The following is a 15,466-nucleotide window of genomic DNA, read 5'->3' on the forward strand; positions in this document are numbered from 1 at the left end:
TATAGACATAAATTTCATGTACATTTATTATATTTATACATGCATATGTGCAGCATATTACTATGGTTATTTTCATAGTTTACTAACTGCCTTAAAATTGCATGATCTTAATGACATTCTACTCAGGTAGTGTGTTTATGTAAGTCCTGTTTTATAACAAAACAGCTTTTCAGGCAGTGCGTTTCTCAATTCAGAGAATATTCTGTTTATTATTGTTAGTCTTTAAGTCATTTTTCTTATGAAAACTAGAATGGAGAATAATCAACAAAATATTTAAATACAACAGTAATAATTAAACATTGTTGTAAGCAAAGATTGACACTTTCCAAAAGGTGTTAATTTGTATAGACTTCTGAAGTATGCTGGTGTTCTCTTAAATACTTTTTTTTTTATAAAAGCAGCAAGCCTTTGACTTTCTATTTGTATTGGAAGACAAATCATTCCTATTAATATAAGATTTAAAACCCTTATTTCTGTTTTACCTTTGCTTTAAAACTCTCATATATGTTATCTACAGAGAGGATCATTACAGAGGCAGCCTCTCCCGAGACATGGGCAGCACTGATAGAATAGAGAATTTGAGAAAAATCTGGGTCTTTCTAAAAACTGCTTTGTAAGTTATTTTTTCTTTATGATTCTGTGGGATCTTGTTGACATTTTCTTATAGGGTGGCCAAATCTCCTTCCTTGCTGTTAATATGTAGAAATCTCTAGAAACGCACTGCTTGGTCAGACCCCTGCCTAGCTGTAACTATGTCAACTATTGCCATCCCTGCTATGCCAGTGTACCTCTTCAGCCGCATAGGTAACTGCAAGTGTGACTAGAGCTGTGTCTCTAAAGCACGTTATGCTGACTGTGTGTGTATATATGATAAATGTACATATATGGACACTTCTTATGCAGTTGATACCGAACTACTTCTCATGAAGCATCTCCCTGTTGCTCAGCATACTTTCCATCTCTCCTTTTTGGTGGGTGGAGCCTTGTGGATGTGGAAGAGTCAGATTGAGTTTATAAAATCACGGATGGATTCCAGTATGACAGCTGGCAGTGTCTTGGTACCAGTGACACAATTTCTCATCACAAGCCAGGTTTTTAAAAGAAATGTCTTGAGCACTAATTCTCAAAATTGATTCTTGTTTTTCTTCATATTGAGAGTTAGGCACTTTTGAGATGCTGCTAGTGTCTACAACCACGCCACCGTGTGCTATGGTCTCATCAGCTCTCACGAGCTAAGCCAAAGCAAACTGGGCCAGTCCTTTGACTGAGAAGCCTCTGAAAATGATCAGATGTCACAAGAAGTGATGGCATTAATTCATCCAGTGGTCCTCTTCTCAGTGGGTTCTGCTCCAGTCGTACCTCGTCATGGGTGATATGATGGCTTTGTTTGTCTGACAACTGAGCAGTCATTAAAGGCCCCTGCACTGGAGTCAGGGCTTAGAGGAAGAGGGTCACCCCATGTGCCTGCAGTAACCAGTGAAACTCCACTCAACCAGAAAGGAGTCAGAAAGCCCTTCAATTTAATAACTAATTCAATTGGCTTACTGTAGATTTTTACATCCTTACCAGAATCTCATCCATCATACTTAGAGCTGCTGATGGAATTAACCCTGTATTTCTTCTAGTACAAATTTATGAAGCACTCTGATTTCCTTTGGGAGCCAGGGTGCTTGGTGAATTAAAGATAATGTTGTTCATATCTTTTCTGGGTTGGCTTTTGTGCATTTGCCACCTTTTCCTTCCTGGTTTTCAGGCATGTGTGTATGCTTGGGAGGAGTAGGAGGAGGGAGTGCTTATTCAAATGTTAGCAAACTTATCCTTTCAGTTGGTGCTGTGGCTTACTCAAGTTTTATTTTATTAATTTAGATGAGGGTGCCATCTATTGCTGTGCATATTTATTCCACTAAGACTCATCAATAATGATTCCATCCCCCCTCCAATATTTTTTAAAGTGTTAGCTAATATTCCCCCAGATTTTCTATAGGGAGGGAGGAGAACTATTCTTACTATGTTTTCAGCAAATGTGGAATTCTGCACAACTTTAGCATGCCCCACACTGCCCTTTTCCTTTCTAGAGTGTTGCTTATGCCTAAATCTTTCTTTTTTAAGTTGGCACCCTTGACTTGTGCCATATTTGCGAGTAAGAACTCAACCCTGTCCTTCTGTGTGTTTTCACAGCCATGCCCGGTTACGCTGTATGTGCACCTGCAACAGGTGTACATTTTGCATCTGTCAGAACTTCCTCAACTCAGACTTGCTGCAATCTGTAAAGAACAAAATCTTCACTGCAGTTCTTAACAGGTTCTTAACTTTATTTACTGGGTACCAGGCATTCTGTTAAAATACAAAAGAAAAAGTGGATAACTATTTATTATAGAGCTATTCACCTCAGAGGCAACATGCCAACTGACCCCCACTAACTCCCACTGAAAAGCTCAATGTGGTGACAGTGTTTAGTTTGGGAAGCATCATTGGTAATGCTTTTTTTTTTTTTTTAATTAATAGGTCTATTTGGGTAACCATAAAACAAGATTTTGAGACTTCTTCATTACAAAAGTAGTTATCTGCTCCATTTTAGGAGATAATATGTAGATGGATATTAAAATCTTTTGGGTGTGAGCTGTAGACCAAGAGGACTTTTGTAGTAAGGAAAAAAGATGTGTCGCTCCAAAATGAGAAACATTATACTGTAGTTAGTTCATGTTCCATGATATATCGCATGTAAACCATATTAATATGAACCAGATTCTCGATTCTTGAAACCATTTATAATTCTAGTATTCCTTTTGGAAAAGAAGTACCTGGAAAGTTTACTTGAAAGCACATGGTTTCTAGAAATGAGAGTAATAATCAACTTTAAAGGCTTTAAGGAATATGGAAAGGGGTGGGGAAAGCTGTAGTGCTGGATTCTGAGCCCTTCTTCCCCAGGTTTGTTAAACTTGTTTATTCCAAACAGACAGATAAATGACTTTTAGAAGTCACTCTTAGTGAGCTAAGCTCTGACAGAGCCCTTTAAAGTAATCTGTTCTTTCAAAAATGAAGGGCGGGAGGTATGCATTCATTCTCTCAAAGCAATGACCTTTTCCTTATTCTGATCATTCTACCCTTTTGTAAATCAGTGGTTTCTTAAAATTAAAAAAAAACCTATGTAATATTAGTTTTTTTTATCTTATTCCAAAGGATGAATTTTGTTTTTTAAATCATCTATATACAATTAAGAGCTAAGCTTGATTAAATAGATGATGAAGCTAATAATAAATTTGGTTTAAAATGGCTCTGCTACTTGGTCCATCCTTGAATACTCTAGCTACTATTTATATCCTACCTAGACTCCAGTTGGATTAAATATCTGGTATGTGGCCACCACCAATGTAGTAGCTGAGCCTATAGAATGCTGTTTGCCAAGAGTTGGAGGCTAGTTTTAAAGGCATCTGTAACTGCTCCATGGTGCTTTGAGCAGTAGCAGCTCCAGAATAAGAATGTAGCCCCTTCAAGAACTACCTTGAAAGGATTACCTTGCTCTCTTGGTAGTAAAGTTCTTCTTCTGTTCTTGAACAGCATCTTGTAAAGGAGTAACCAGACCCAGACTCACCATGGTGACTGACAGAAATGCAAGGCTAGTTCAAACCAAACAAACCTAGGAGCTCTGGTGTTAAAGAGTCTGGAATTCACCTGCCTAATCTCAGGAGAATGGCTCTCTCTGCATGGCTTCCTGAGAGAGGCTTCTATTTGCTTACGGCTTTCCTTTTTGGAGTGAGATTTTGCTTTTGCTAAACAGTTTCCTGAAGATTTCCCTCTGCCCTTTAGGACAGCATATACACACTCTTCCTCGCCAACAGAGCAATCTTCTGACATTCTCTTCTCCAGGCAGAATTAGGTCATTTTAGTGACCTCATCTTTCCTGATTGGCATCATCTGAAATCCCCATAACTTAGCAGGTGCCACCAAAAGTGACTCCAGGTGTTGTCTGACCAGTCTGTACTGTGAGCAGCCATGTTCTACACATGTTCAGCACCCAGCTAATACATGACCAAAATTTCTAGTAGCCCATCCCACTGTTGACATACATTATTAACTGGGGTTAATAGAAATCAGATCTTTTCTTCACATGAAGTACTGTTAAGGCAAATGTTACTGATAAATAATATTAAAAGGAGGGAGAAGTAGACAAGCCATAGGGAAGTCTGCCAATGATAGATGTAAAATTCAGTTAGCAAAACATACATTCTTGAGCCAGGTGTGGGGGCATACACCTGTAATCTCAGCACCGGGATGCTGAGATAGGAGGATCAGGAATTTGCTTACATACCAAGTTGGAAGCTAGTCTAGGATGTTTGAGAACCTAGCTCAAAAAATACAACAATGTAAAACAATAGTAAATAATAAAATTTAAAAACTAGTGTATCATTAAGCCGGATGTGGTAGCACACACCTGCAATCCCAGTATTCAGGAAGCTGAGGCAAGAAGATCTCAAGTTCAAAGTCAGCCTGGTGGTTTGCACAGTAAGTTTGAGGTCTGGCTAAACTCCATCCTGAGAACCTAGCTTCAAAAAAACAAAAACAAAATAAATACATTTATTATTATCTAATATACATTGTATATTTTGCCTAGTATACATTGCATATTATCTAGTATATTATTACCTAGTGTACATTGTATATTATTACCTAGTATACATTTTATCTTCATATCCATCAGGAGTTTCAGGGAGGGTTTTTATGAAATCAGTCTATAACTTTTTATCACATTGCCCTGCTTACCAATGGATTGTTTTATCTACTAAATAGGAAGTGATATCTGTTTGAAGTCTTATTCTTAGTGAGCCCACTTTGGCTTATAGTAATTACTGATTACAAACCACCCATTTCATTATCTGTCTGGAAACTCTTAATTGCTATCATAGCATACTCATTCATTTTCTATAACATTGGTAGCAATTTTGCCCCTAGGTCGGGTCAGTCAGTTTCCAGGTGTTTGGAGATACTTTAAGTTGATGTGCTTGCTCTATATTGCAATCTTCAAACAAGTCAGTCCTTTCTATCACATCTGTTAAAATGGGAAGTAATTTAATAGTGTCAGCACTTTTCACTAACATCTGGTAATCAAGAGTGGAAAGATGGGGCTGGAGAGATGGCTTAGCAGTTAAGAGCACTAGCTGCTCTTCCAGAGTACCCGGGTTCAATTCCCAGCACCCACATAGGAGCTCACAATTGTCTGTAACTCCTGTAGCAGGGGATCTGACACCCTCACACAGACATACATACAATCAAAACACCAATGTATATAAAATAAAAATAAGTTAAATTGCAGAGGCAGTGGGACCTCTGTGAGTTCAAGACCACCCTGGTCTACAGAATGAGTTCCAGGACAGCCAAGGCTACATAGAGAAACCATGTCTCAAAAAAATGGGGGAGATAGAAAGATGAGGAAAACCATGTATGTTTCAGAGGACTCCTTTCGTTTTTGTTTGATTTTGTTATTGTTGTTTTTTTTTTCCAGACAGGCTTTCTCTGTGTAGCCTTGGCTGTCCTGGACTTGATTTGTGGACCAGGATGGCCTTGAACTCACAGAGATCCTCCTGCCTCTGCCTCCTCAAGTGCTGGATTACAGGCGTGTGCCCCATGCCCAGCTCAGAGGACTCCTTTCTTACCTCAGTTACGACTAGAGCGTGTATTGGATAGAAGTGCAGTGAACTTCAGGGTCCTGTACTAAATCTCTTCTAGGTTACAGAAGGGTGTAGGAAACAGCACAGGTGGGGGGAAGTCACAGCTCGGTTCCCAAAGGATCTAGAATTCTAGGTGAGGGGACAGATGGAGGCAGTGCCCACGAAGGAGTAGAGACGGTGGCTCTAACAGGCCTGTCATTGGAGGCATTCGCTCTTCAGCTGTATCTCTGTGCTGTGTAGGAACTGGTGTCGGCTGCCTTTGAGATTCTAAAAAACAAAAATCAAGATTTTTATCTGACATGGCTTGGTATGTGGTATTATCCATGCCTCTAGTCTCAGCACTAGGAGGCTGAGGCAGGAGAATTACTATGAGTTTGGGACCAGCTTAAACCACAGAGTATGTTCTACTGGGCTAGAATAAGACCCTGCCTCAAACAAACAAACAAAATTGGCCATGTTGGCACCTGCCTTTAGTCCTCCAAGCAGAAGCAGGTGGATCTGAGTTTGAGTTCTACAGAGTTCCAGGCCAGCCAGGACTACACACCTCCTCTCAAAAAACAATCAAACAAAAAACAATTTGATGTGAAATTTCCCAGTAACTGACAAATATGCATTAAAGACTTTAGAAATTACCAGCACAAAGCATATTTACAAGCCACCATTTGCATTCTTAGTTTTAAGGTAAACTCCCTTGAAAATGGAGGCAGACAGAGCATGGTGTAGCCCTGACGCAGGAGATTGCAACAAGTTCAAGATCCTGTCACAAGTACTGCAGAAAAAGAGGACACCCATGGAATGACAGTGTCTCTGTTGTCATCCCACAGTTACTAATCACCCAAGAAAAAGTATCTGGACGGTGGGGTGAGAATGGAAACTTCTCCTTTTTCTCAGGTTTTGACAGTGTTTGGTGGTTAGTCATTACTGGTTTGCCATGCTAAACATATCGTAATTAATATTGTTAATATAAGCAGGAAAAAAAAGACCAGTTACTTTATTAAAAGTCACTGAAGGGCTTTTCGCTGAGCTTCGTTCCTTGAGAAGGGTTTCCACTTTCTACTAAGCGTTTGATGTAAATAGTGGGGCATGGTGGTGCGTGCATTCTCGCACACGTGCACACTCATACACAGCGCACAGGCGCGCACACACACACGCACACAAGCCAGCAAGGTTTCAATCTGCTACTCTAGAGGCAGAGAGACGGGAGGATGTGTAAGTTCCAGACAAGCCTGGCTTATGTAGTGAGTTCTAGGGCAGCAATGGCTACATAGACACATATTTCATATCTGAATAGTTTCATTTTTTTCTTTAGAACAATTATGAATAACTAGAATTGTTTGAATATACATTTTGTCTTAGTTTGGGTTTTATTGCTGTGGAAAGACACCATGACCAAGACAAACTCTTATAAAGGAAAACATTTAGTTGGGGCTGGCTTACAGTTTCAGAGGTTTAGTCCATTATCATCATGGCGGGAAACATGGCAGAGAGCAGGCAGGCATGGTGCTGGAGGAGCTGAGAGTTTTACATCTGGATCTGCAAGCAGCAAAAGGAAACTGTGTCACACACTTGGCCAGACTTGAGCGTGTGAGAGTTCAAAGCACACCTCCATAGTGACACACTTCCTCTAACAAGGCCACACCTTCCCAACAAGGTCACACCTCCTAACAGTGTCACTCCCTAAGCCAAGCATTTAAACACACGAGTCAGTGGGGGCCGTTTCTATTCAGACCACCACATAGGAAGGATGATTCATGTGTAGTCAGGTCATTTTTCCAATCGTGTAAATTACACTGCTGGAGAAAAACACCTTTTGACATTTTCTTAAGTACTTTTTGAATCTGAAAGTGATGAACTAGTATATAGCTTGATTGTTGGTTTGACCTATCCAGAATTTTTTCTTATTACTTGTTATTCTGACTTGAGAACTACTTTATATAATAAAGTTATCATCCGTATAGGAGAGTGCTACAGAGTCCATCTGTCCTTTAGGTATGCTTTTCCTCAGCCATCTGTGCTACTTAGTGATTTTTAATCTTTTTAAAGTTTTCATACAGTATATTTTGGTTATATCCTTTTTCCCTCTCTAAATTCTCTTGATCTCTTTCAAAGCAAGATATCTGTATATAATCTTCCCATTTTTCCTAACTTGTAGTTTAACCAAAATTGTTTTTATTTTACAATTCACTAATTTATTTATTCGTTTTGGTTTTTGATTTCTGGTTTTCCAAAACAGGGTTTCTCTGTGTAGCCTTGGCTGTCCTGGACTTGCTTTGTAGACCATGCTGGCCTTGAACTCAGAGATCCGCCTGCCTCTGCCTCCCCAAGTGCTGAGATTACAGGCGTTTACCACTACTGCCAGCTACAATTCAGTATTTTGCCGTGATTTTCTTCAGTGCTTATTTTGGTTTTAGGAATTTTTAATTCCTTTTTTTTTTTTTTTTTTTTTTTTTTTGCATTAGGTATTTGAATTATTTATTCATGTTATTCCTTGAATTCAGTAGCAGCATTTTACTTTGGTAACTTGACACATAATTCACACCGTTTGCTAACTTAATGATGCTGTGGATAGACATTGTCCCTGTTGTGTTTTTAATACATTTTAGAGCTGATTATATGTGGGGTTTATATTAAGCTACTTACTAATGGATTACTTCGCTTGCCTGTGTTATTTTGATAATCACCCAACTTCTTCCCTTATGTAGGGGGAATACACATTACTTTATTTAGGTACCCTTTTTAAAGAAAGAACTTCATTACTGTTAGACCAAAATAAATTGCTCTTTCATAGAATTGTCTGATGAAAAGGATGGGTTTTAGGATGTTAGTTACTAGGACTCTAAGCACTTTTGAATACTATGCTGTAGTAAAGTAATGTGTACAAAGAAATCCTGTTTTAGTGTCTGGTATGCCTCATCTGCTTTCCTTTGTATGTCTCTAAGGACAGTTCTTTGAATCTGTCTGTATAACATAGGTTTTTTCTTTTCAGATTTATATCACTTTGTACCTATGAGGCCTTTGCCTGCGTGTGCGTGCGCACCACCACATACATTCGTGTGCCTCAGAAGGCCAAAAGACAGTGTCAGATCCCCTGCAGCTGTACTCAGAGATGGCTGTAAGCTACCATGTGGGTGCCAGCTCATCTGGAATAGCAGCCAGTACTTGTAGCTGCTGAGCCATCTTTCTAGCTACTACAGTTGACTTGAAAATAACTCAGTTGGGCGTGCTGGCATATGCTTGGGAGGCAGAGGCAGGTGGATCTCTGTGAGTGTAGGCCAGCCTTGCCTACAAAGCCAGTCTAGGAAAGCTAAGGTTACACAGTGAAACCCTGTCTTGAAAAGAGAAAAAATTTAAGATAAACGCAAAAACTTGTGTTACAGATTCTTAGTCAGCTGCCACTAATTAGGATTTCAGGTTATTTTCCATTAGTTCATATATTAAAGAACTAAATGAGGTGGACTTTGCCTTATTTGTTCTTTAAGCATCACTAGTCAACATGGAGATTGTAGAGCATTTCCTGTATATCTGAATCACTTGTGTTCTTCCTGCTAGAGAAAGCATTTCTTGACATCGGTCCACGTGCACACCCTTTTCCAAAGTTTGTTGCTAATACTAAGTAACCACCAGCTTACTTGTGATTTCTGTCAGTCTTTCTTTACTGGGTTCTGTGCGTTGCGTTCTGAATCTCTCTGGAGAAACTCTTGTTAAAATAGTTTATGTGGGGCTGGAGAGATGGCTCAGTGGGTAAGAGCATTAACTGTTCTATCAGAGAACCCAGGTTCAAATCCCAGCTCCCTCATGGCAGCCCACACATAACTGTAACTATGTGAGGATTTGGCATCCTCACAAGACATACATGCAGACAAAACACCAATGCATATAAAATAAAACTAAGTATATTTAAATAGTTCAGGCTTTCTAGCTCTATTAGGAGAACTGTACTTGCCAAGCTAGGACTGTAGGTCAATTAGAGAGCTTGCCTCACATGCATGAGGCAGACTTTGATCCCTGGAAGCGCACGCACGCACGCACGCACGCACGCATCAGAATAATAAGCTGGTATCAGCTGGGTGGTGCTAGTGCACGCCTTTAGTCCCAGCACTTGGAAGGCAGAGACAGGTGGATCTCTGTGCATTCGAGGCGAGCCTCGTGGTCTACAGAGTGGGTTCCAGGACAGGCAAAATTACACACAGAAAACCTGTCCATCAAAAAACTACTACTAATAATAATATAAACTGGTAATAGAGTATTTAGAAACGGAACTTAATTATAGTTTTGGTAACCTGGATATAGATATCTAATTTGGAAAAAAAGAAAAGCTATGTATAATACCTGTGTGTCCTGATAACTCAAAGAACTCATGCATCACAGTTGTCTAAGAGTGTTTTCTTAAAAGTTTATCCCTGAGATACATAAATGGAGTTGTAAATTAGAGTGCCACTATATTAGTGCATTTCTTTCCTATGAGTTATAATTATAAAGGATAAATGGAAAGATGAAAAGAATGAAAATTAAAACGCCAGGTTTTTTTCTAAGAAGTTATAATAGGGGAACACTAATCAAAGTAATACTGAAAATGTAACAGCTGGGCTGGAAAAAATTGTTTTTAACCACTGGCTTAGTGGTAAAAGGCGCTTGATTGCTAGTACCCACGTGACAGCTCCCAACTCCCAGCTCCAGTTGCAAGCAGCCCAATGCCCTGATACTCTTCTTCTGACCTCTAAGGGCTACGAGCATGCACCGAGTGCACACACACACATGCAAGCAAAACACGTAGCTATTTAAGTACTTATTAACACGTAATTAGCTAATTAAGGATATTTTATTTATTGTTTTATTGTTTAGATTTTTTATGTTCTATCTGCATGTACACCTGCACACCAGAAGAGGGCACCAGATCTCCTTATAGATGGTTGTGAGCCATCATATGGTTGCTGAGAATTGAACTCAGGACCTCTGGAAGAGCAGCTGGTCCTCATAACCTCTGAGCCATCTCTCCAGCCTGGCAAAACACGTTTAAAAAAAAAAAATCTAATAAAATGTTTAAAAATACAGCAACAACAAACATAACAAAAAGGAAGCCGTCTGTGGAGACACACATGTAAAATGCCAGAATTCAGAAGACAAAGGCAGAATTAGACTTTGTCTCAAAGAGAAACGAGGGGCCAGCAAGATGACTCAAAGGATAAAGTCACTTGCCACTAAGCATGATAACCTGAGTTCAGTCCCTGAGATCCGCCTAATGGAATCATGCTGAGATGAGAGGTCAGAGGTCAACATGATTCCATGATGCATGCAGTGGCACTCACCCTTCCCCCAAGTAATACAAATTTAAAACAACAGCAACAAGGGAAGTTTGTGAAGCACCTATTCACTTAAGGAGAAATTCATGAGAAACAGTGCTGACATACACTAATGTGATTATGAAGGAAAAAGGAAAAAATTAAACAAAAGCAGGCTGTCTGGGCGTAGTGGCTTCTGCCCATAATCCCATTCTTGGGAGGCAGAGGTGTAAGGATCACAGGTTTAAGGCCAGCCTAGGCAATATCACAAATCTCTGCCTCGAAATAAAAAAAATAAGTAAAATGAGTAGAACTGGGGATATAGCTCAGCTCGGTGATGGACTGTGCAAGGCCCTATGTTATTCCCGGTGTACCCACAGTAATCACAAAGCAAAATCTCTAATAGGCTAATACGCTCAGCCTGTGGTATTTGAAAGTCAGTGGCTCTCAACCTTCCTAATGTTCAGGTTGTCTCCCGTTAAATACAGTTCCTCATGTTTTGGCCACCCTTAACCATAAAATTAGTTTCGTTGCTACATCATAACTCTAATTTTTCTGCTGTTCTGAATTGTAATGTAAGTATCTGGGTTTTCCAATAGTCTTAGGTGACTCCTGTAAAAATGTCATTCAACCCCTAAAGAGTCATGACACATAAGTTGAGACCCTCTGCTTTAAGTCATCTCTTTGCCTATTGGAAATACAGACTGTTCATCCCAGTATGATTCCTTGATCTGTTTGGAATGTTGGAGTCATTTTCTGTTTTCATGGATAGTACTTTTAGTTTTCAACATTCTGAAATTCTAAGCACATCAACTTCATGACTCGTGATTGCTAACCTCATTTGAGTGATACTGTGGTTATCAGTTGTTGTCAAGCAATGCTATGGCACTGGTTTAGGCAATCCTCCTAGGGTTAAGTAGGGGATGCATGTAGCAGCTTCAGGTTTCCTTGCTCAGTGCATGAATATTTTAAGAGTATGTAGAGATCATTTTTAACCCGGCAATTATCTATGTGATGCACATATTTTAAATATAGAAAGCATAAGATTCAATTTGATAGAAAAGCAACCCAAAATATACGTAGGATGTTTAATTGAGAGATGTTATTTTGAGTTCTGTTCTCTCGTGAGCTCTGCTGTGAACTGTCAACTGTGTGCATGTGTATGAAAGGTTGAAAGCCCGGGTAGCTGAGTGGGGTGCCATGCTGTTAGCAGACGACGAAGGCAGTATTACTCACCAGGTGCACGCCGTCAGCTTTATAGAAGATTCCATCTTCATGGAGTCATCTCATGGTCAGCTTTTTCTTGCAGACAGGTAACATTTCCTACCACAGTGGGCTGGCCTTGTTAGAGTCTTCCCACCTAGAAAAAACTGAGACCTAAATATTCTCTTCCCTGACTTTTTAAAAAATAAAAACTCTGCCTGCTGGAAGAACTAACCTACCATTTAGAATGAACCCGTGTTAGCACTTTGCTTTGTGAAGCATAATTATGTGAGAAGAGACTTGTGGATGAGGTGTGGGGTGCATGTGTTGTTTGGTGTGCTGAGAAGCACGCAGCTCTGGCTTGTGGTACAGTGGCTTCTAGGGAAGAACAGATCGCATCTTGTGAGAACTAATCTAAACATTCTGTATCTATGACTAAGGTAAAGTAGTTATGTACAATTTGAACTTTTGGCTCTTAACTCCTTTGCATATAACAGTGTCTTGGTCTTTTAATGATCTGACTCTTGCTTTGAATCTGCCCAGTTGTAAAGCAGCCAAGACTGACTCACTGAGCTCTTAATTCTGGGAAATTCTCATAGCACCGCAGTTGTGCCCACTTAACTGAGAGTGCCTCCTGACTCTCTTCACTGACACTTAAATACAGTGTCCCGACCTTTGCTTTAAGCTCTGTCCTCTTCGTGGTAAGCTGTCATACTCGAGATGCCTGAGGGTGCATAGCAGCATTATTAACTGAGCATGCTCACCACCTCAGTTTGTGGCACAGGCTGTCCCTGTTCTTGTCGTGTATAATATAGCTTCTTTTGTGTCATTACCTTTTAATACATCACATTACATCATGGCCATTATTTGGTGTCATTATCACTGCCTGTCTAACTAACATCAAGGTTTGTTGGTTTCAGTTTTGGATTTTTTGTTTTTGTTTTTCCTCTTTAATTAGCAGTAACTAAACTAATGCCAACTGGTCAACCTTCACTTCCTCTTTGGAGTTTTTTAGAGGGGGTAAATTTTATATCAATTTTTCATACTAAGCATTGCTCTTGAGACCGTATTGTCACTTGTCAATTAACTGCTTACAAGATAGCTTCTGATTTCTGAAGACAGAAGACTTTCTCTTACTCACATTCCAAGAATGTGACCCTCAAAATTGTGAGGCTCTAGCCTAATTCTCATTCTGAAGGACTATGGTGACATTAAAAAGTATTCAGCTGATTTATCCAACTTCATTTTCCATGTGACAAAATTGTGTAAAATTTTATATAGCAACTTCCAAGTAGTAGCTGATTGTAAAGACCTTTGTCTTCCCTGATGTCTTTACTTCGTGGATAGCCATATTGGTCACTGCTTTGGGTAAGCATTACTGTATGCAATTAGCCTGACAAGTGTGCCAATACTTCCCCAGGTAGACTGTTAGGTGGTGCAGTAAAATTTTCCTACTAATAATGTTTTAAATATTCTGTTTTCTGACTGCAGGCACGTGACACAAGCTGACCTCAAGAGCTCCACGTTCTGGCTTCGAGCGAGTTTTGGTGCTACTGTTTTTGCAGTTTTGGGCTTTGCTATGTACAAAGCATTGTTGAAACAGCGATGATTAAAAAAAAATAACCGGCCTACCAAAAACAAATACATTTATGTACATTCTGAATGCTTTAAATTCTGCTAGAAATAATTGAGATATTTATACATGCAGAGTTACTTTATTAATATTTGTAATTCATGCATAAGAGTATTTTACTGATAGTAATGACTGCAGTATTTGCTAGCATGTGGAAAGAAAACACCTTAGTAGCCAAACTTAAGTGGCTAAATTTCAGAGGCCAAAAGGGAATATTTTGTAAATAATGTATATATTCAAGCAAGATGTGGTCTCCCAAGCTGAATTCTAGAAACGGTGTTTCCAGACATTTCTACATTAGTGTTATAGTGTTCACTTGGCTCACTCTGCTAGGTTTCAGTCACCCCAGAGATTACGTTCACTCATGGATGACATTTACTTCATGTTGACTCAGAACGATCCTTTGGCTTCCATAGCCTTTTCTCTCCATTTTTAAGATCACACAGAAATCAAGGTCAGCTTTGTAAAACCGCTTCATTTCCATCACTTATGGTAGGCCAGCATCGAAGCCATTGTGAAATCTAGAAAGTTGTGTACCTGAGTGTGTGGCTGAGGACCTGAGGCAGAAAGCAGGTAGCAGAGGTGTTACCTATGTCACTACATTGCTTCTTTGTCAAGTGTGTGGGATTTTATAGCCCTTTCAATCAAATGGGGAGAACAATTTGTATATTATCAATGTTTTTAGTTACAATAAACAAGCCACCCTGACCACTGCTGACTCACGCCAAGGGAAACCGTCCTGTAATGGTCTGTCGTAGCATATCGCCATAGCTGCATGTGTCGTCAAGTGTTCTGTATCTGGCCAGGATAATCTAGAGGCAACACTTTTTTAATGGTAAAATAAATCTAATGGATATAAACTATCACAATAAACCTATTTTTTCCATCATTGACCTTTTCAAGTGTTTAAATAAATAACTGCTGTGTACTGTGATCTTGAGTTTTTTGTCTTATAATGTAAATATCTCTGTCCAGATTTGAGTCAGCTCCTGTGATTGCTACGTTAAGAAACTAAGAAGTTTAGAAATTATTTTTTTATACAAAAAAGTAATACACAGGGCTGGAGAGATGGCTCAGAGTTTAAGAGCACTGGCTGCTCTTCCAGAGGTCTTGAGTTCAATTCCCAGCAATGAAATCTGGTGTCCTCTTCCGGTGCGCAGATGTACATGCAAACACAACATTGTATACATAATAAATAAATAAATATTTTAAAAAAAAGTAATACTCAGTAGAAAAGATGTTTAGAGTTGTGACTGTCCTCAGAGAAGGCCAGGTGTGACTCTGCCCTGCTGCTGTGGTTTGTGTGGCTCACATGTTCATCTTTTTTGGCATGATGGTTCTTCCCTCTGCTGTTCTGAGAATATTTTCTCACAAGATCACACTTCATGAACAGTAATAACAACTTAGCAGCTATAAATGTGCTTACTTGTTTATTTCCCTGTCTCTTTTCCTCTTCCCATTTTCATTCTAAACTTGAAGAAAAAGAAAAATGTGGTGATACCTCATTTTTATTATTTTCCTTAAATTTCTTTTTATTACATTATTTTGATCTTGTGTATCTGTGCATATGTAGGCCTGTGTGTGCCATGGCATGTATGTGGAGATCAGACACAGGTTAGAGAAGTCGGTTGTCTGGTACAGTGTGGGTCTTGCCAATAGAACTCAGGGGTTGAGGATTTAGCTCA

At 39.4% G+C, this 15,466-nt stretch overlaps 1 protein-coding gene across 4 annotated transcripts in view; it reads left to right on the forward strand.

Annotated features, from left to right (window-relative positions):
• Rhot1 (ras homolog family member T1) overlaps positions 1-14,715 on the forward strand; it is a 57,458-nt gene extending 42,743 nt beyond the window's left edge. The window contains exons 19-21 of one of the 4 annotated variants that reach the window (XM_055619883.1): positions 518-613; positions 2,179-2,301; positions 13,640-14,715. In XM_055619883.1, the coding sequence (XP_055475858.1) occupies positions 518-613; positions 2,179-2,301; positions 13,640-13,757 (337 nt within the window). In that variant the 3' untranslated portion in view covers positions 13,758-14,715. The remainder of the gene's footprint in view (positions 1-517; positions 614-2,178; positions 2,302-13,639) is intronic. The other 3 variants (XM_055619884.1, XM_055619885.1, XM_055619886.1) reach the window with 3 other exon arrangements.
• The last annotated feature ends 751 nt before the right edge of the window (positions 14,716-15,466 follow it).

Source organism: Psammomys obesus, unplaced genomic scaffold (genome assembly GCF_907164565.1).
Source record: "Psammomys obesus unplaced genomic scaffold, mPsaObe1.curated_primary_1811, whole genome shotgun sequence".
Lineage (NCBI taxonomy): Eukaryota > Metazoa > Chordata > Mammalia > Rodentia > Muridae > Psammomys > Psammomys obesus.